Source organism: Benincasa hispida, chromosome 2 (genome assembly GCF_009727055.1).
Source record: "Benincasa hispida cultivar B227 chromosome 2, ASM972705v1, whole genome shotgun sequence".
NCBI classification, from domain to species: Eukaryota; Viridiplantae; Streptophyta; class Magnoliopsida; order Cucurbitales; family Cucurbitaceae; genus Benincasa; species Benincasa hispida.
Window position 1 is genome coordinate 53,324,498 of NC_052350.1, and position 23,506 is coordinate 53,348,003.

The 23,506-nt window shown below is 26.5% G+C and overlaps 1 protein-coding gene and 1 non-coding gene across 2 annotated transcripts; both read left to right on the forward strand.

The window, feature by feature from the left end:
• The first annotated feature begins 290 nt into the window (after positions 1–290).
• On the forward strand, positions 291–373 carry TRNAG-GCC. Its single transcript has one exon. It is a non-coding gene; the product is annotated as a tRNA-Gly (tRNA).
• Positions 374–20,006: 19,633 nt separating this feature from the next.
• Positions 20,007–23,158, forward strand: LOC120070839 (guanosine deaminase). Its single transcript, XM_039022726.1, has 5 exons — positions 20,007–20,174; positions 20,864–20,923; positions 21,573–21,763; positions 22,585–22,689; positions 22,807–23,158. Exons 1-5 carry the CDS (start codon positions 20,156–20,158, stop codon positions 22,993–22,995), a joined length of 564 nt encoding a protein of 187 aa, XP_038878654.1. The 5' UTR covers positions 20,007–20,155; the 3' UTR covers positions 22,996–23,158.
• Positions 23,159–23,506: the final 348 nt, after the last annotated feature.

The following is a 23,506-nucleotide window of genomic DNA, read 5'->3' on the forward strand; positions in this document are numbered from 1 at the left end:
TAAAATAAAATTTTAATAGAAGTTAAAATTAATTCATTTCATAGTTATTAAAATTGTAAATCTATGATACAACTTTCTTAATTAAGTATAAACTGATTTTTTCCATTCTAAATTTTAAAGTTAAAAAGTTTGAAAATTGAACTTTTTAAAAATTAGACGGGCAAAAATTTTCTTTTGTTTATTAACTTTTCGAATTTAAAATTATTTTAAAAAAATGAAAAAAAGAACAACATGGTTTTTTCATATGTTACTTTAAATATTATTTATTTATTAATTTTTTTGAACAAACAGTCGCTTTGGCCGAGTGGTTAAGGCGTGTGCCTGCCAAGTACATGGGGTTTCCCCGCGAGAGTTCGAATCTCTCAGGCCGACGTATTTTTTTTCTTTTTTTCTTTTTCTTTTTCTTTTTTTCTTTTTTTTCTTTTTTTCTTTTTTTTTTCTTTTTTTCTTTTTTTTTTCTTTTCTTTTTTTCTTTTTCTTTTTTTTTTTTTCTTTTTTTTTTCTTTTCTTTTTTTCTTTTTTTTTTTTTCTTATTTTTTTTTCTTTTTCTCTTTTTTTTCTTTTTCTTTTCTTTTTTTCTTTTTTTTTTCTTTTTTTTTCTTTTCTTTTTTTCTTTTTTTTTCTTTTTTTTTCTTTTCTTTTTTTCTTTTTTTTTCTTTTTTTTTCTTTTCTTTTTCTTTTTTTTTCTTTTCTTTTTTTCTTTTTTTTCTTTTTTTTTCTTTTCTTTTTTTATTTTTTTTTCTTTTTTTTTCTTTTATTTTTTTATTTTTCTTTTCTTTCTTTTCTTTTTTTTTTATTTTTATTTTTTAAAATTTAATTTAATTTAGTTTTGCAATCTGTTTTATCCTCTTTTTAACTCTTAAAAACTGAAATGCATACATCTCACTCATTTCTACCCTCAATTTCGATAAATTTTTTTAGACAAATATCATTTTATACTATTTAACTTCAGAAGTTATATCAATCTAAACCTCATACTAATAGTTGTATCAATTTAAATCGTGAATTTTTATAACTATATCAATTTAAACTATGAACTTTCATAAATGTATCCAAATAAAATAAGAGTTTAAATTGATATACCTGTAAAAGTTTAGAGTTTTCAAGTTAGGGTTTAAATTAATAGAATTATTAGTATGAGATTTAAATTGATACAGTTTTCAAAGTTCAAGATTTAAATTGATACAATTATAGTTTAGAATTTAAATTAGTACACCCACAAAGTTTAGGGATATAAATTAATGTTTACCTTTTTTTTAATAGTCAATCGTGAATTATGAACCAAGATAGAGGATGAAACATTAAGATATAATGTAAAATTAAAAGCGTGTTTGATAATCATTTTATTTTTTTAATTTTGAAATTTGTGTTTGTTATTTCAGATTTTCTTTAAATAGTTTTATCTTTGAATGCTTTACCAAATTTTTTTTTTTAAAAAAAAGTTAAAACTAAGCTCCGTTTGATAGTCATTTTATTTTTTTGTTTTTGTTTTCGAAAATTAAGTTTATAGACATTATTTTCATCTCCAAATTTTTCTTCATTTGTTATATATTTTTATGGATACTTTTAAAAAAACCATGATATGCCATATGTTTTCAAGAATTAGAATATGACACAGGTTTCTACACAAGATACATATGCTGTCATATCTTTTCAATGTCCCGAGTCAGACAACTAAGTTAAAGTTTATTAATTTATAACTACATCAGGATTTAAGCTTACTATAAGTGGGGTTTCCAATGAGAAATAAGGACTGATATTTGAGAGAGAGAGGATTTTTGTTTTGGGTGTAGAGATGAAGAAAAGAAATAAGGCTAGTGGCGCGATACTTTCGAATTTTTTAACGCGCCCCAAATTTCTTTCTTTACATTTTTTCGTTTTCCTATTTTTAAAAGGTTATATCAAAAAGTTATAAATAAATCATATTTATTGTAGTATCAAATTAAATTTTGAAAATTAAAAAAAGTAGCTTTTAAAATTTTTTTTTTTTTTTTTTTAATTTGACTAAGAATTCAACCATTGTACACGAGAAAGATACAAATAATTATAAGAAATTGAAAGAAAATAGGCTAAAATTTCATAAACCAAATAATTACTAAACGAGACCCTATTTTTTTAGTTTTCAAAATATTATTTTTGTTTTTGAGATTTTACAAAGAATTCAAATGTTTCTTTTGAACAAATGTGAAAACCATGCAAAAGAAACAATGAATACATAAGCATAAATTTCATAAATAGGAAACTAAGCATGAAATTATAATAAAACCACATATAATTGTTTTAAATGATAAAATTGTTAAAAATATTTTCAAGTATAATAAAATGTTACTGTCTATCAATGATAGATCACAATAGACATCTATCAGTAGATAATAGATGACAATAGACACGGATAGATGTCTATCACGGTCTATCACGATCTATCATTGATAAATAGTGATATTTTACTATATTTATAAATAAATTGATTCATTTTTCTTTATTTAAAAATACATCTAAAACAACATAAGTCAAATCTTTAAAATTATAAAAATCAAATTGAAATTTTTGCTCAAAAAAGCCAAATTTATAACTTATCCTCTTTGATCATGTCAATTCTTAATAAGTTGTGATTGTTGCAAAATATATATATCATTAATAGAATTTAACAACATTTTCTTGCAATATTTTATCTATATACGAAAACCTCACAGCCACACGCCCAAAATATTATTTCTATAGTCTATATTGTGTAAAACGGAGAGAACCTTTTTTTATTTTATTTTATTTTAATTTAATTTAATTTTTATTTTTTTAATTATATTCTCATTTTACCCTCAAGGAGCATTTCACAAATTCATAAAACAAAAATATCTTTTTAATCAAGCACCTAACTACCACATTTTACATACATATCCTCTATTTATACATTTTTCAATCCTTCCAAAAATGGTAGAAAAGTTTTTATTATTGAAGAAGATATGTCATCTATATTTTTTTTAGTATCGAATTTTCATCTCTCATCCATACATTTTTCAATACTTCGGAAGGAATTTTATGATAGAACACTTTCACATAGAGAAACGTATCATTGAATAATGTATGTCATCTATATTTTTTTTACTGATTTTTTTATCTCTCATCTATACATTTTTTAATACTTCTATAGGAATTCCACTGGCTTTCACATAGAGAAACATCATTAAAGAAGAAGGTAAGTCATCTATATTTTTGTAGTACTGATTTTTCATCTCTTTAAGTATATTATAAGACGTAGATTTGTTTTTCTTTGGAACTTTTACAATAACAATTTAAAATTTTTATTTTATGTTGATCTACGTTTGTTTGCATTGGAATGCCCCATAATTTTTTTTTTTTGTACTCTTCTAGATGTCTCTCTTAACGATTAAGGATTTCTAACAAGGTACGTTATCTTTCATTTCTTTTTTTGTTGCTTTCTTTCTTTTATTCTTTTAGGGATTGTTCCTCATGTGTCTGAATTTGAAATACAATCAATAGTTTTACCGATTGTTTTATTTTGATATAAACATTTATTTGCGTTTGAAATTGAAACACCCGAATGCATTTGATTTGATTTTTTTTTTTTTTTTGTATTACAGTAAACAACTTAGAATCAAAGAATTTTTATTTTTAGTATTATTGAATTCAAATTCGGAGAGGTTTAGTTGAATTTGTTTAGTTCAAATTTTGAAAACAAGATTTTATATTTAAATAATTTTATTTATTTAAAAATTTATTTTATTTTGATATACATTTTTAATCATGGATTTTTTTTTTCAAGATTTAACAGTGACAAATGATTATCAAATAAGGTATAATCCATTTCTTTCTCTTTCTCCTTCTTTTTAGTTTTTTTTTTTAGTACTGTTTCTCATCTCAAGTATTAACACAACCAACAGTTTTACAATTTGAAATACAACCAATAATTTTACATTGGTTTATTGTTTTATTTTGATATATACGTATTTGTGTTTTACCATTTATATTTTCCTCTATAAATTTATTCAAGGCCATTTAGAATTATCAATGAATTTTAAGTGTATATTGATATAGGTCATTTATTTTTACTCAAGACCATTTAGAATTATCAATGAAAATAGATTTCTCCATTTTATCTCCTTAGGGGATGTTTGGCCCCCAAGTTGGGTTGGGTTGGGTTGGGTGGGTAAAAAAAAATCCACCCACCTTTGGTTCATCAATTATTAAAGAGGTTTATTACCTCGTTATTCACATTAACTCACATTTATCATTTCGTTATTCGCATCAACTCTCTCTATTACTCTCCTCCTATCATAATTACCAACTCAACTCAACTCAATTTTGCGCGGCAAACGTCCCCTTAATTAACTTTAAAGTTCACGTCTAATATGTAAAAAAATTATATTTATTCTACCATTTATATTTTCCTCTATAAAATTATTTTTAAACATTTTCAACTATTACATCATCCAACACATTTCATATTCATTATATATTAATTAAATAAAACATACCTATAGTGATATAGTCTTAATTATCTAATCTCTTTCATTATTTTTAAATTTCACGTCAGATATTTATATTATTTAAATTTAACTAAAAGTATATATTTATTTAAAATTTTATGTTCTACATGCGTGCTCTAACTAGTCATAGAAAAAGATGATAAAGCAAAAAAAGAAAGAAATAAAGAAATGATAAATTTTTGTAGAGATAGATAAGAACACTTTTTATGTCGTGTAAAATTATGTACCACAATATTATTTGTAGTGGAAAGATTCACCTATCACTTATCCAAATATAAATAAATATATATAAATATATATATATATATATATATAATGATATACACACACATATATATTAGATATTTTGTAGAGATAGATAAGAACACTTTTTGTGTCGTGTAAAATTATGTATCAATATTATATGGAGTAGATAAATGGTTTAATTATAAATCTAGTCGCATTGATTTTAAAAATAAGTTAGAATTTAATCTTTACACTTGATAAAACATCATAAATAGTCTCTATGATTTAATAAAATCTTCATTCATGAGACAAATTTCTAATTATAAATCATAGGAACTAAATTCTAAGTTTCTCCAAGTCATAGGGATTAAATTTATAGTTTATCTAAAAAATTCCCCATCACTTATGCCCAAAAAGAAAAAAGAAAAAAGAAAAAATATTTTAGTCCTTAGCTTTTGGATGTAGTTTTTATTTTTTCCCGAATTTTAAAAATGATATACTTTTAATTTTAAGTTTTGAGTTTGATTTCAATTGAGTTTCTAGATTTAAAAAACTTTTAGTCATTAAGTTTTGAGTTTTGTTTCAATTTGGTCCATAGATTTCAAGATTTTTACTTTTAGTTTCAATTTTTCATTAAATACTCACTTTTAATTTTGGTGTTAATATCTATTAATTGTTTTAAAGAATTAGGATGTGAAATTTTAAAATTGATTGTAATTGTGATGAAAAAATAGTGATATTAAATTATTTGTTATTCTTTTAAATTAATTAATAGACATTAACATTAAAATATAAAAGTAAGTATTTAGTAAAAAAAATCATAATTAAAAGAATAAAGCTAAAAATTTATAGATCAAATTGAAATAAAATTCAAAACCTCAAATGTAAAATTGTAACACTTTGAAACCTATCAACTAATTAAATTGAAATCAAATTGAGAACTTAGTAACTAAAACTTAGAAACTAAATGGAACTACACCAAAATTTAAGTTTCGTTTGATAACCATTTGGTTTTTTATTTTGGGTTTTTGAAAATTAAGTCTATAAGCACTACTTTCACATTCAAATTTATTCTTTTAGTAACTACTTAATTTTAATTGATGATTTTAAAAATCAAGCCAAAATTTGAAAACTAAAAAAGATAGATTTTAAAAATTTGTATTTATTTTTAAAATTTAGTTAAGAATTCAACCATTATATTTAAGAAAAATATAAATTATTATAAAAGATTGAAAAAAAAATTATTTTAAAAAGCAAACAACGAAATAGTTATCAACAGATTTTCGGAGATTTTATTTTTCCAAGATAAAATATATATATATATATATTGAAGATGACGAGGATCTATATCTTATTGGAAAATGAGACAAAAAATAATAATAGTTGAATTATGTTTTGTCGGACATTTTCATACCCTTCATCCATTAGTCTTCTTCTTCTTCTTATTTATTAATTAGTTTAATGCTTTAGTGGAAGCTTCCGTGAACGACACATCGGAATTAAAAAGTCCTTTGATATTTAATAATTAATATATGCAGCGAAACGTTTGTGAAAAAGGCTAATGATGTAAGATAAATTGATGACTCAGAAACGACTCATCGACATGGAATCTTATCGAATCTACCAAGAATCCAAAAGATAAATGTTCATGACTCAGCTCTCAAGTATTTCATCAAAATTCTCCCAAACTATATGATAGACGAGAGAGAGATTATTAGTTTATCTATTAATTGAGTGGACAATATATGGTACCATAACATTCAAACAGTTGTAGAATCTTATTTGGTTCTAAATTTTGATATTTATCTCAATTATATAATAGATTTTATCTCGTTTGATAATTATTTAATTTTTTTATTTATTTAAATTAAATATATTTCTACTCAATTTTTTATCATGATTTGAATCCGTCTTAAGTAAATAGTTGAATTATAAACTAAATTTTAATTTTTTAATTTTTTTAGTTTTCTTGGCAAAACAACCAAATAGTTACCTACAAGATCTTGGTTTTTGCAAATTAAGCATGCAAATACATGGTTTTCAAAGATTCATTTTCATTTAAACACTTTTGATAAAATTTGTTTAAAATAAAAACATCCGTGTGGTTGGCAACTTTTTCTCAAAAGTATTTTTATATATAAATTTATTTAGTTTGTTATATATTGAAAATGTTATTATTATTAATATCAAATTACTATACCGGATGACTATAAAATATTGTGAATTAATAATTTAAAATAATAGTCGCCGGACGCCGGAGTTAGTGGAGGTCTTCGTTGTCTGGGTTGTCTGGCGGTGTTGATGGCCGACAACAATAGTGAACGGAGTTGACTAGTGGCGGTAGTGGCTGGAGGTGGGTGTCAGCTGCGATGGTTGCTAGCAGTGGTGGTGGCTGGAGTTAGTCGATAGGAGTGGTGGTTGGAGTTGACTGATGGAGAGTGGTGGTAGCCACGACAACATAGTGGACGTGAGGTAGATGACTTTTGTGGTATTTTGATAATTTTAAGAATTGTATAATTTAGAGAGAGATTAACCATCTAACACTTATAAGTCATTTTTTTAAAAATTGATTCAAGTGTTTATTTTGAACCCACTTATTTTATAAACTCATTTTTTTTAAATCTATTTTTGAGGTTTCCAAACACTTGATTTTTTTCAAAATAATTTATTTTTTAAATTAAAAATTTAAAAATATATCCCAAATACACCCGTATATCTATCACATATTGATTTATTTTTTGTTCACATTTTATGAGGTGTTTAAAAAAAAACCAAAGCCAAAATTTAAGAACTTACTAAACTAATTTTAAAAATTTTGTTTTTGTTTTTTAAAATTTACGAAGATGAAAATAATTAGAATTTTCAAAATTAAAAGTAAAAAAAATTAAATAATTATCAAACACGACAACCTTAATTTTGTTGTTGATTTTTTATTAATTAATTGATAGAAAGTCAAAGTTTGTTTGAATCTTAATCGGATCAATAGAAGGAATATAGATCTAAAGATACAATAAAATTGAATTTGTGGAATGATTATTATTAAACCAACCATATATATTTGTTTATTAAAGTGCACCGCTCAATTCATGAATCTATGTATCAACACGGTCAAGTGGTCTACAATTCGAATTTCTTATCACTCTTGTACTAAAAATAACATCTTGTTATTTATTAATTTCACGATTTCTATTCTAAACTTTTATGAATTTCATTTTGATTTTTATCAATTTAATTATTCCACAATAATAACTCATCTAACAACTTGGTATAATAAAAGACTGGATATATAGAGAAGACTTTTGGAAATTCAATTTATAATTTTTGTCCAACTATACCTTTTGTTAAAATAATTTGGTTTTGTGATATCATAGTCATAAAAATTAGTTAATAGTACGTACCACATAATTGCATAGGTATAGGAAGTTGGAGTGGCGTCAAACTTTGAAGAGTTTTCCTTATCATTAAAATAATGAAGATATTTGAGAAGATTCAAAACTTGTTATTCATATCAAAGTAAGCTTAGCTCAAAGATAATTGACAGAATCTTCTTCTCTAAAGGTCGGAATTTCAATCTTCCACCATCCCATTGTTGTACTTAAAAAAAAAAATAAAAGTCTTGTTACTCATAAAATTAGAAGTATAAATGTTTAACGATATAAGTTGCCAAATAGAATATAGCTCAAAAACAAGATTATCGAAAGAATAAAAGTGATGATATAAAATATTTTTAACTATTTTTATATTTAGTAAAATAGGTTGAAATTAAATCCATTAAAATTCATTTTAAACCGACGTTCATCACTATCTTTTTAAAATTAGTTACCCACTAGATTTTAGATTCTCCTAGAATTACGAATTGGATACACTTTTTAATAAACTTTTAATTTTCAATTTTATCCTTTAAGATTAATATTCATTTTATATATCTAATTCTTTCTCATATCTCCTATTTTTCTTGAGTTGGATGAATCCATTTTTTTAATTATACCATATTTATTTTTTTTTTACAAAAAATTGAATTTATTTCCCTTATTATTTAATAATTAATATAGAACCAAAAAAAAAAAACTCATTTTAAACAATTATTTAAAAAGTATAAAATATTAAAAAGACACATACCAACTTATTTAGGTTTAAACCTAAAATTTACCAAACAATTATATGCTTTCATTACAATTAAATGTACTAAAAGCACAATTGAATTATTTTAAAAATTACAAATAAGTCTTAGTGGCTACAAATATATGTATATCAAATAACTTATTAAATCTAACTTTGTCTAATTCTAAAAGGAAAAATAATCAAAATTGTACCTCACAAGCAAACCTAACTTAAAAAGAGCAAAAAAAATCTAAAAAAACATAATTAGAAAACTTATTTTTTAACTCTCTTTTTTTTCCGATTACTATCATATATTCATTTTAAATTTTTTTTTTATTGCAAATAAAGTAATAAATTTAAAAGTATCTCTCGAAAAATCATTTCTTAAACTTTTGAGTTTAAATTCAAATTGAAGCTTAAAAAAAAAATTAGCAAACAAGTTAGTACAATAACAAATTTCCAATTCCTTTTCCCACCAACTAATCTTGTTAAAATAATTTGGTTTTGTGACATCCTAGTCATTGAAAATAAATAATAAAACTTTAAGCTAGCGTCACACCCCTACTATATGGAAAGTTGGAGTGGCGTCAACTTACAAAACACATTTATTTTTCGTTATTATTAAAATCGTGAATATATATATTTATATTTATATTATTTTATTTTTTAAGTATAATAATTATGAAAATATATATCAAAGTTTTGACTTAAAAAGAAAAGAACAGAAGGCAATCGAAACTTTAATAAAAAATAAATTGAAAATTGGGTGCGTGTTCCTATGTTTTACTTTTTTTCAAACATGATTGTTATCTGATTTCTATGTGATTGTTATGTGATTAATATCTGATTTGTATGTGATTGCTATGTGGTTGCCACACCTGCAATTACAAATTACAAAAAAGTTGAAGTCATGACTTTGGTTTCTTAAAATGTATTTGCCATCAATACAATTTTCCTTAAATTTATAATTGTTAAAAGAGATATAAATGTTTAAGCCAAATGAATTTAAATTATGAGCAAAGAAAAAAATAATTTATATTTTTAAACTTTTATAAGTGAATCAATAGTTCTTTTGTAGATAATTTACAACTATTTTACTTAGTTCGATTTAAAATATGGACTCAGATGGTTTTATTCTTCTTCCAATCGTCAAGTAGAACAAAGATTATCACGTAATTTTTAATGGAGAAAAAGACGAGGAGATGAAAAACAACTCTAACTTCTATTCCATTTGATTTCAACATTTATATCTAACAAATTTGATACTATGTGTATTGCTGTGTTATATAAAGTTAGAAAAGATGCCTTAATTACAAATTAAAATTTAAGAAAGTTATGAATAAGATGGTTCTGTTTTTCAAATAAATCATGAAAAAATGTTTATGAAAATCTTATTAATATAGGCCACAAAATGATGTCATGATCAAAGTTGTGATTTTACAACATTATATGGAATCCGAGAGTTAGAAATAGTTGTATATTCTAGAAATGTAAGGTGTCTAAGAAAATTTGGAGATACATTTTTTAAATTAAAGTGTTTGCTATGTTATATGACATGGATAATTTGATATTTTTTTTAGACCATTATGATTGAGTTAGAGTTCGTATGTTGTGATATTTTTGTAGGAGTACCACAACTTTATTTTAATAGATCTTTTGTTTTGCTAAATTTTCTTTTGAACTTAGTTTAAGATATTATTTACGATCTCTTGTCATTAGAGGTGTTGCGTGAGATAATGTCGATTCATCTGTGTGACAACTAAACTAGAAAGGACATAGCAATGTTAAGGGTGGTCTTGGATGGGCTTTGTGCAACCATAATGGTGAAGTTATAAGCACGGAAGGTAAGTTTATGTTCTGTTTCTTCAACATTTTATTGCTAGAAATGTGGGTGATTAGAATACGCTTAAGTCAATTCATTCATGGTCATCCACTTCTTTGTGTTATAGAATTTGATAGTTTTTGTGTTATTTGACTCCTAATCAAGAAAAACGAGAATATAACATATCAAGTCGATCACAAGGAGGTGTCTAGGTCGACTTCTTCGCCGGATATCAAAAGATTTTGGCATATCCATTAATCACTAAATGTGGTAGCAAATAGGTTGATTCATTGAGTGATAGTTGAGACATGTGTTGGGAAAAATCTCCCACACTACTACAAGAATAAGCATAAAATAACAGAGAAATTAAAATAAGTAATAACACTGGAAACACAAGAATTAATGTACATCGAATTGAGGTATTTAGGCCAAATCCATGGCTAAGTAAGGGAAATCCATCCCTTAGAGATGAGAGAATACTCCTCAAGGGAACATAAGTTCTATGTTTTCAAATGGATATCCAAAAGTTTTTTCTTACAACCCTAAATTGGGTACTTATAGCCTTACAAGAAAATAATATAATTAACTAATTAATTCTAATTAATTATTAACTAAACTAAATATTAACTAAAATATAGTAATTATATTTTAATTCTCCTCATCAATTAATATAGAAAAACTCTAAACGGGAGAGAAAAATCACAGACAATAAAATTCGACTATGTGAAAAATTATTACAATCACAAAGAATAATAATTTCTCTCCTAATCACAACTAGAAGAACACTCTCTTAAAGCTTTTATATTACCCCACACTCTTTTCCTATCCTTAAACTAGAGAATACATCAATGAAATTTAACTAAAATTAGCACACTTAAACTTAAAGTGTTTCTAATTGAGACAACTGAAAACCAAAAGCATAGATTCCTCCTTCTTTCGGGAAAATTTTTATAAATAGAAACATCCAAAAAAATATTTACACTTTATAGCAAAAATTCCAAAAGTGCTTTATACTTTTGGAACTTTTTATTATAAAGTATAAATATTTTAAAATATTTTTTTATATTTAAAAAGATCGATTCTTTTTATAGCGTCTGAAGCTCGTTACATTCTTAAATTTTTCGATGTTGAACAATTACATTTTTAATATTTTACGAAAATCCAACCACCAGCTCTCAAAATTGGATCTCCCATTAAATTTTATGGCTTATTGATAAGGACAAGAATTTTGACGCTTCTTTCTAAGTCTTCCTATTCTATTTCTCAAGAGGGAGAAAAATAAAAGATGACAAGTGTGAAATGATAAACAAACATGGTCAAAGTTTGAAAAAAAGAACAATATTTTCGACAAAAAAAAAAAGTTTCAAAATTTAAAAAAAAAAAAAAACCCCACAAAAGGAAAAGGCCAAATGGGACAATTAACGTGCCTAAAATGAGATGATTTATATGGAAAGTACTATGCATATATATGTAATGGTTTCAAAATATATTCATTTATAGTTTCGTCTTAATTAGTCAATTAACATTTTAGTGCAATGCACCTGAATTTTTTTATTTGGTTTTATTAGAAAATATGAATAAAAAAGGTAAATTCTAATGACTAGATTAAATGAATTTACTTCCATGTGTATAATTAAGAAGTTTTTTTTTTTTCAATTTCTTTTTAAATAAATATTTTCCCTTTTCTTACAAAAATAAGTTACAATGATAATAATTTGTTTGTTTTATCTTATATATGTTGGAAACCATGTGTATTCAAAATAAATAAATAAATAAATAAACCTTTTTAAAATTTGAACATGTTTGAACCAGCTTTTTCACACAAAAATAAGTTACAACGGTAGTAATTTATATATTTTAACATGGTTGCTATTTGTATTAAAATATTTGTTTCAAATATATACGAATAATAAATATTAAGAATTAAACGTTAATATTAATAAATTATTATATATCAATTACAAATTAAAATTTATTACTAGTTGTTAGAGTTATGTGGTTGATAATATTTGTTTAAGTTGTCTCGTGGTATTTTTACATTAGGTGTTAGACGAAATGTCTTAACATTCGTGGATTTCTGGCTGGCTAGTGGTGCATGCAGATCTTTTTCTTTTCTTATTGGGAAGATTTTGGCATCCTTTCTCCGGTGTAGTATTTCCTTTTATGTGAGAGTCAGATGTGGTTGTAGGGTTACCTTTTGCATTCTGTTGCATATTTAAAGGGTGTAATATTGTTTGTTAGGGTTGGCGCTTCTTGAAACAATTGACAATTGTCACTGGTGTGAGCAATCTCTTTAGAAATCACATTGTTGTATCCCTCGAGGAAAAGGTTGTGTCTTTATTTTAGTATTGGTAAAGTTCATATTGAAGCCGAGAGTGATTCTCAAACTTAGAGGGAGCTTAAGTCCATAGAGTGAAGTGATCTTCTCACGGAATAAGAAAAATAAACTACGGACTGAGAACAAATCTCTCACTTAGAGAGAGTCTAAGTGTTTACCCACTATTATACCTGTTTTTTGGAGAAGCCTAAGTAATATTGAGATGGAGTCTTGTTAGGAATAGTGTCCTAAATTTCCTTGTAATCTCATAGTTTGTAAACTCCGTATAAACATATTGTTGTTAATAAAATAAGTGTCATTTTATAAGCATATACTCAATCCAATAAGTTAAGATCCAAGGTTATTTCATGTAATTTTTAAATAAGTATGTAGAGACATACAAGTGAATCTTATTTAAATAATAACCTAAATGGTCTGTAGTAGATGGATAAGGTTGGGTACCTTATCTTGGTGACACTACGGATACGACCCGCTTTGTAGGTGTTATAAGTATTGTAAAGTGCTACAAATGATCTGATCCTGATCATTCATATGGAGACATGCGAGTGGAGGTATCATATATAAAGAATTTGTATAAGACCAGACCACGAAATAATTAGTCTCTTTATATACGCCATTAATAATAGAGACTTATATTTCACTAGGATGACCATAGGTGACATGATCTGAATCTTAAGTGTAAACTCTTGCTCATGAAGGCGGTCCTTTGATTTGTATTTTGTATGGGTGAAAGTGGCCAGATTGCCAACTCAACAAGCCTACCATTTTGGGGATTCGTCTGACTGAGGAGTTGGGAACTCAGCTACACAAGACGGAATTCACTCATTCCCCGATGTAGGGGCAAGTAGATAAATTGCTTTCTTAAGGGCTGATTCCGGGTCTTGAACATAGTGGCCACACTCTCTCCTGGCCCGGGAGAACTTGGTTATAGTGAGACTATGACTTATTGTTCATTAGAGAATCAATTGTACTTAAGGAGTTAGATGTAACTACAGGGGCAAAATGGTATTTTGGCCCGGCTGGACTTATATGCAATTTGTGAAGGGTCATTGCACTATTGATTGGTTACATCCAATGGACACAAAAATTTATCTGTAGTGCAAAGAGTGCAGCTGTCGGTCTTTAGTGGAGTGATCGGCAGTTAACGAATGTTGGATAATTTAATTAAAGAGTTTAATTAATTATCCGAGTACCGTAGGAGCTTTAATCTACAGGTCCATAAGGTCCCCACTGTAGCTTAATAGAGATTTAATCCTTAGATTAATTTGAAGTGTTCAAATTAGTTAAGGGAATTAATTATATATGATATAATTAGTTATAATGTATTCAATACATTATGAGAGGAATTTGAATGTGATTCAAATACCAATTATATGAATGAGATTCATGTAATTAAATATAAATATGATTTATATTGAGAGGAATTAAAATATTTAGATATGATCCAAATATCATTTATATGGATGAAATTCATATAAATTGGTTTAATATAAATCTAATTTATATGAAATGACATGTATAGTTAAGAGAGAATAAAATCTATAGTTTATATTGTATTTGATGCAATATAAAACTATAGACTATATGTTATATTTGATATAACATATAGTATATATATATAATAAAGTAGTTATTATATATATTAATTTATTTAAAATTAATAAAAGGGAAGGAGTTATAACTCCCTCTTATTATTCTCTCAATAACTAACTTGTAATAAAAGAAGTTGAGTGATCATCTTCTTCCAAGGATTGATTATAGAGAATTCACAATTTGAAAGAGAAAGGTTCTCTGAAGAAAACTTTCCTCTCATCCTCTTCATCTTCTTCCCTCTTCCTAGGACTCGAGTAAAACCCACAACTCCTGCTTGAGTCTTTGAATCCCAAAAGAGAATACAGACGGTTCTCGCTTGGTAGTGTCCGTGCGTGAAGAAGGAGATCTATGAGGAAGGAGTTCTGTTCATGGCTCGTACGAGGGATTACTTGAAGAAAGGTTCTTCAAAGGTAAGGTTTTTTGAAACACTTTTTCTTTTTTTTTTAGATATATACTATATAGATATATTAATATATTATATATATATATATATAATATCTAATATATATATATAGATATAGTATATTCTAAAAAAGCATGCTATAATTTAACCTTGAATGCATATCTTTGTGTATGTTTACTGTAAATTTTGTATTCAATAATTAATGAAATTTGAACGATCCGCTTCCACTCAAGGATCTCTTCATGCCGAGATTCCTTCAAGTCTTACATTTAGGGGGAACCTAAGTATTAATTTAAAGAATAGAGCTAGACGTGTCACTGTTATTGTTTGTCTCACAGATAAGTATATCGTTGTAATCACTTTACTTTACAATAGTGGATTTATCTTTCTTGGACACTCTGCCTCCAGATGTAGGTGATATTCATCGAACTGAGTTAAAAGTTCCTTGTTCCTTCTATTTGCTTTATTCTCTATTACTTTGTATTGAACTAAGTGTTACATTATTGTTTTTAATACCTTTTACCTAATATTGCTTTACCTTCCTCCTTTTTACTAGTTAATAATGCTAATATATATACTCATCATAGTTAATAATGTTAATATATATATATATATATATATACTCATCCTATTATATATATATAGGATGAGAATAAAACATATTATCTCCTAGTTGATGGTACATACTTACCTATATTTTATGCTAGTTAAATTAAGTTTACGTTGGATCGGTGAAATGTGTATATATTTTTCTATAAGTAGAATGACAAATCTCTTTAATATGTAAATTTTGTAAAAATTATAAATATGGCGATATAAAATGCATTAAATTTACATTACAAGATTGCTTTAAATAATGAAAATAAAACTATATCATTATCACCACAAATTGATAAATTATCCTCACAAATAATTTACCACCACAAATTGGTATTCCGGTATCTCCCTGATTTGATAGGTAATTGTTTAATCAATTAAATATATTTATTTGTAAAATTATAAAAATACACATATATTTTTATAGAAGTCCACTATATATATCTTGACTTGCCAAAGTTTGTAAAAGTGAATTATTATAGCACAATTGATTGATGCCCATCAATATTCAAACTTGCTCCAAAAAGGCCATATTTACTTTTGGAAATTTTGAATACTCAAAATTTTACAATTCTATTTATGATTTCGTTAAAAAAGATGATCAATTTTATTCTCATTTATTATTTCGTAAACTTGCATCATCTTCTTTATATGTTATAACAAAATGTTATTTTCTATTAATGATGGACTGCGATATATATCTATCGGTGACATTGATAGATGTCTATCACGATCTATCATATCTATCACGAGATAGTAAAATTTCGCTAAATTTATAAATACGTCGACTAATTTTATTTCATTTTGAATAAAATCGATTTTCGACGGATTTTTTTTTCCTTTGTAAGTATTTATATCAAAATTAAAATTTTAAATATGAATTGGATAAGTGGAATCAAAACTGACTATTATTTTATTTTTTAAAATCCTACCTTTTTTAATTTTAATTTCGATATTAACATTTTTCAAATATAAAAAATTTAATAAGTAAATAAAATTATAAAATATGAATAAATAAATGAAGTTTAAAAAGTTAATATTTTAATTATGATGCAATTAGGTGCAGCTTAATCCTCTCTCATTTACACACAAATAATAATAATAATAAAAAAAAAGTGTTACATGACACATTCCTATTGGGTGCTAGCTGTGCTGAATAGAATTGCATCCGAGTTTTTTCCTTAATTCGATTGGTAGCATATTTTTTCGTTGATTGATTAGAAATATAAAAAGACATATTGGAAATCATGTATTTTTATTTTCAATCTATTCTAATCTATTTTCATGTTTAAAGATCTTGGATCGTAAGCACACTTTTGTTACGTTTGAAAGATCCATAAACAATTAAAGTATTTACATCAATAAATATATAAATTAAAGTTCCTTTCAAACTTAGTCATTTCTTCAAATTAATTTCTCAAATTTAACTCACTAATTTTGTCTTTTTTGTCATGTAGGGTTGAGTGAAATTTAAAAAAAAAATGATAAAAAATATAGTTTAAATAAAAGCAACAACATTATATTTGGGAGTCAATTTCAAAAATAGTAGTTTATATACAAAAGTTTTATATATCAATTAATTTCCACAAATGTAAGAATATGTATTTTTAGAATATTAAAACATCAAGATGAGTGAATAAAACCTACCAGAAGTGATCAATTAAATATAGATGGATTTAGAAAATACAATAATAACTTGAGAATATTTAGTTGATAATTAAAACTTAATTTGAGAATGTTTTAATTAGGGCTGTTCTTCTAAATCGATCAAAATTGAATCAAATAAAACCAACCATTCGATTTTTACTAAATGTTCGATTTAAAATAGTAAAGAAATCAAATTCTTTTAGTTTAGTTCGATTTTGAATTTGAAAACCAAATTTAAATGCATCAATATATTTTTACTTAGATTTGTGGGCCATGCACAAATTCATATAAATATACTATTAGGTATAAAATTAGTTTTATAATATAATAAGTAGAATATGAGAATTTAAAATTTTAATTTTAAGGAAGGTAATTGTTGATGCTAAAACTTGGAAGAAGTAAATAAGAACTCAATCCTCTTACAACAACAACCGTGAATTTCTAATTTAAGGAAGAATGTATCCTACGAGATGAAAAAGATCTACACACCAATGTGGTGTTGCCACATCGGCTTTGATGCTTCAATCACCATTGGTTTCGATGCTTCAATTACCATATGAAATTATGTATCAAGTAAGAAGGTTTATTACGTGAGTAGACTTACTTTCTGTTTCTCCACCTATTTATAGTGTTTATTGACCCAGGTTTTCCTTTAGGGTTTTCGAGTCGAATTTGAATTCCTTTGTTGTCAATTGGATTTGGGAACGGGTTGGACTCATGCCATTTTTCCTATCTGGTTCCTTCTTTGCTCTAAACTTTCTCATTTTGGTCCAAATCTTACTATTTTATTTGCAAATGTCAATTATACTCTTTGATCTAAAATTATTCATAATAGTAATATACGCTAATATGCACATTTTGGCATATAACATATGAGTTTGTTGACAATATATGTATAACCATGCAAAAACAAATAATAGTATAACCTAAATTGGATATGTAAATCAAAAATAAAATTTGAAAAGTTAAAACAAAAGTGGTTAAGCTATAAAATTCTATTATAATTAAATAGTTAAAATAATATATTATTAACAAGTAGAGAATTTACCATAGCTTAGTGCTAGAGCCCATCAAAATCAATGCATTTTTATATTGATATAAAATAAAGTAATTATAATTCAACATCAATATTTTAGGATGTTCCAATATCTCTAAATAAGTCACGTTCAATGATCTATTCAACACAATATTAAAAGTTCTTGAACTAAATTTATGAAGCTTTAAACTAAACTACTAGACAAAAATTCTGGATCTACTATGGTATGAAGTTGTGCAGTTCATGAACAAGAAAGTCTAATCCTAACTTTTAAATTGTGCAGTTCTTATTTTTTTAGTTCAACAATGTGTGAATTAGACGATTCAAAACTCTAACCTCTCGAACCTACTTCATGACAGTTGAATTATGCTCATATCTACTTAAGTGGATACTTCTATGTCCCATTGTAACTTCATAGAAACTCATCAAATTTTACCCGTATACATATTTTTTCATGATTCATTCTTAAAAGGAACCTTACAAAATGGAAAACGAGAAACAAACACCAATTTTATCAAATATATAATTGTTATTGACAAATCCAAATATTTTAGATTTTCCTACAAAAAGTTAAAAGATTGATTTTCTATTTTCTAATTTATTTTAAGTAGTTTTAACCGAATACAACTGTAATTTTAAAAATTTCTTAAAAAACTCTGATTCTAAAAATAATTAATACGACTCTATTTATTTTAAATGATAGCTATTTCACCTAATAATTAAAGAACCATTTAGAGTAAACACAACATTAATAATAAATGATCAACTAGTTTATCAGAAGTCAAAACTCAAATTACAATATTCAAAATTCGTTTACCAAAGGAACCTATTTTGTAGGTTTAAAGTTAAATTAATCAAATATTATTGACTTCATATTAGGGGTTATTTTTGTAAAAACATAATTTTTTTGGTTAAATACAATTTTAGTATCTATAATGGGAAGAAACTTAGAATTAGTCTAATAATCTCATAAATAGTCCGATTTTCTCCGATCATAAAAACTAAATTCTAATTTATTCTCGAAGTAGATATGTAATTTAAAATAATATTTTTATTGAGGTAATTAAATGCCAAATTAATAATTGGGTGGCTTATCAATTTCAAAACTCAATGAGCTTTTAAAATTGAAAATATATATTGTCTCCATAGTATTAAATTTTCATCGCCAAGTCCATATTTTCACATTTTCAAAGGATCGACATTGATACAAGGGATATTGATATTTCCATTGCATCGTAAAAAAATCATAAAAGATAAAAAAATAAACAATAAAATGTCATAAATATAAATATAATATAAATAATAAACATGTTAACTAGTTTAAAAATTATAAAATATTTATTTACTAATTTAAATTTACATTTTTAAAATTTTTTTATTTTTTTAAAAATATTCATCGAAATTGACATTTAATCGATATTTTCATTGTAATTTTTTGTAAAATTAATATTTCAATATCTTAGTCAAAATTAACATTTTAAATATTGGTGGTAAAGAAACTATAATTAAAGAAAAAAACTATATTGGTGGACATTTTCGTCAAAATCGACCTTTTAAATGTTGGTGGTAAAAAAAACTATAATTGAAAAAGGAAAAAAGAAAAAAAAAAAAAAAAGAAAGAATTATCTTAGAGTTAGAGGAGGAAAAATTTGAAGCCTCAAGATTTAACATAGAAGATGGCCCCGAAACAGAGTCGTGGCTGGATGACTTTTATCCTTCGCTTTCATTTACTTTTTTCCTTTTCCTTCTTCTTCTTCTACAGTCTCTTTCGAGCTTTTCTTTCATTCTCTCCCATTACTTATATACCTTGATTTCTTTCATAACTTCTCCGCGCTTCTTCCTCTCTCGATCCCAACTTCTACTTCTCTCTGTTTTCTCGATCCCGATCATGGCAGATTCTTCTACTGGTAATCACCGCTATCTCTTCATTCTCTTGTTTTTCAATCTGTTTCTCTTGCTTTTTAATCATTCCTTGTTTTAATCTGATCTCCCATTCCCTTTTGCACGAATGTGAATCGGAGGATTTGGGATTTCTCCCCTTTTTTATTCTTGTTGTTTTTGTACCTCTTCTGTAATCGCATGTTTTTAGGATTTTTCTCCTCCGATCTCTCTGCCCTGTTTGTTTTGACTTTGCATGGTGTCTCTGATTCCGCATCGGGAGGGTGTTTCTCTGTTTCCATGATTTGGGGTTTCTTAGAAACCGTTGTTTGATCTCAGAGGATAGAAATCGGAGAGCGTTTTGGTGTTAATTTGTGGAATTAGGATGAATTTTAGTTGTGATTGGGGATTTACAGAGACTTGTTTGGTGATTGTTCATATTATTTTTTTTCCTGCTTTTAAAATTTCCAGACTTGGGTCAATGACGAACTCTTTTATAATTGTTACGATATTCTCTTTCATTCTTTTTGTCTGTTGTAAATGGATCTGGTTCTAAACCGTTATGTTGTTCTTTTTCTTTTTATTCCTTTCCTATATTTTGGGTCTAAATGCCCTTGTAGATTCAATCTGGAAGATTAATGGAATAAGATTCATAAAATTTTGTTTTTCTTTCCTTTTATCATGGGTTTGTAATTTTGTCTTTCTTCCTTATTTTCAGTGGTGGAATCTATAGATGGAACTCTCTCTGTAGCATCTGCATTTGGTTGTCATCAAGAAGGTACTAGCAAAACAACCCATTTTCCATTTATTTATTCTTATTTTTTAATATTTCCTTTCGCCTTCCTCCCATCAAAAGTCAAGGGACAATAGATCCTTTTTCATTTTAAATTTTCTTTTAGTATTAGTTTAGGGCCCTTTAAGTATATATATAATTATCAAAATTGTTCTTGTTCTTGTCTGTCTTGGATTGGTCTAAATTTGTGCATTTTACTTTGGCCTACAGATCAGTAAACTTCTAGAATTTTGATTCTTTCTGTTCATGGTTATGACTTCTTATAAATCTGGTATAATCTATTTTGCAACCGTAATATTTTTCACTTGAGATTCCTGTCCTAAACAATCCAGTTTCTGGAAGCAAGATTTTGCTTTAGAGAGGAATTTTTTGGTTTCAGATTTATTCTTGTTTTCATTTATTTGTTGGGTCAATTTATTTGTTTATTAGCCTTCTTTTTTGAAAAATGGTTCTTGAATCCTTTTACAATACAATCTAGATAGTAGATACAATTTCCCTTAATAGCGGACCACTGCTTTGCTACAAGCATTTGGTTTGTTCATTGTTTAGTTTGGAGTCTGAATGAGCAAAATGGTCCAAAATTTTATGATGAAGTGTTAACAATATTCCTTTATTGTCTTCTTGTTTAAACCAGCTGTACAAGACAGAGACCACAAGTTCTTGACACAAGCTGTTGAAGAGGCTTACCAAGGAGTTGAGTGGGGAGATGGAGGTCCTTTTGGTGCAGTTGTTGTTCGTAACGATGAAGTAGTTGTGAGCTGTCATAACATGGTTAGAAGAAACACCGACCCTACAGCACATGCTGAAGTCACTGCAGTTAGGGAGGTTGGTACAAAATTTTAGCCCATTGCTTGTTGTTTCTACTCTTGTTATGTGCACAGTTTTCATGAAGTACTTAGGAGAAGAAATTTGATTTTGACATTGAAAGTGAAAAAGAAGTTTGATCATGAAATTTTGTCTTAGTCAAATGAGTATCCAACCATATGAATACTAAGATTGATGGAACTAATTGAACCCACAACATCCTTCTGTCTTAGATCTATATACCTCCACCTCCAAATTTGAAGTTTTGGAAGCTATTGTTCACATAATTTTTTTTCCTTTATGGATTTTATTTGCTATGTGAATTGTTCATGGCATACATGGACTTGGATTTCTTTCCAAAAGCTTTGATTTTATTTTCTCATCCATATATACTTTTTGAGTCCGTATTGATTTCTCTTTATCGGGCTGAACTCAACTGTTTCTTCATTATTTCTGCAAAAATTTGGACACTAAAGAACCATCATGGGTTGGTCTAGTGGTAAACAGGGGGCATGACCTTGATAAAAGACTAAGAGGTCATTGGTTCAGTCCATGGTGGGCACCTACCTAGGATTTATAATATCCTATGAATTTTTTTGACACCTAAATGTTGTAGGGTCGACGGGTTGTCCTGTGAGATTAGTCGAAGTGTGCATAAACTAGTTCGAACATTCATGGATATCAAAAAAAAAAAAAAAAAAACTTTAAAGTGGTGTATTCCGTGGATAATCCAAGAATTTACAATCTTTATTATTGTGTGCTCTTGAAAGCCTTTTCACTTGAAGACTTTTTAAGCTAAACCATTTGGATTCACTTATTTTTGTTATGCTATTCTACTCTAGGCTTGCAAAAAGCTTGGTAAAATCGAACTTTCAGACTGTGAAATCTATGCATCATGTGAGCCCTGTCCGATGTGCTTCGGCGCCATCCATCTTTCAAGAATTAAGGTATGTTGTTGGAACGATTTGTATAATTATGCTGTTTCAACCGTCGTATGAAACAGCTCATCTGGTTTTCTTCTTGGTTGCATTTCGTTTATATCTTTCATGTTCTTGTAAAAACAGAGATTGGTCTATGGAGCCAAAGCAGAAGCTGCAATTGCAGTAGGGTTTGATGATTTCATTGCTGATGCCATAAGGGGCACTGGATTTTATCAGAAGGCTCATTTGGAAATCAAGAAAGCTGATGGGAATGGTGCTGTCATTGCTGAGCAAGTATTTGAGAAAACAAAGGAAAAATTTCAATTGTATTGAATAATTATGCTTTTGTTTTCTTTTTCTTTTTCTTCTGTTTTTTTTACTGCTAAAAAAAATAAATATCAAATGTTCATTACATCTAATTCATGGAACAATCATGCAGTTGTAGCTTTAATTTAACTTTCAATTAAATACATTTTCTATCTCTTTAAATGTTTAATACAACTGTCAATCTGTATTGTTTTCTAGTACATTTTCAATGGTTCATAACGTTGGAGCGTTAAGGCTGGGTTTGGGGTTATTTTTGTGAGCTTTTTAACCTTAATTTGTATTCAGAAAAATAGATCCTAAATGAATCTAGGAAAATTACCTTTTTAGTTTCCAAGTTTGGAAGAATGTGTACATTTGGCCCCTAAATTTTAAAAATGTATCGTTTTAGTCTCCTACTTTTATAAAATAGATCAATTTGATTCTTGAGTTTTTAAAATGTATCCTTTTAATTTCCATTTTTAAAAGATCCTTGAAATATCTTTTTGTTTGATTTTTTAAAAATAATTATATGATATTT

Coding starts and splice junctions, on each gene's coding strand:
- LOC120070839 (XM_039022726.1), top strand. Junction 20,924..21,572: donor ATTTGGTTGTCATCAAGAAG/GTACTAGCAAAA, acceptor TGTTTAAACCAG/CTGTACAAGACAGAGACCAC. Junction 21,764..22,584: donor AAGTCACTGCAGTTAGGGAG/GTTGGTACAAAA, acceptor ATTCTACTCTAG/GCTTGCAAAAAGCTTGGTAA.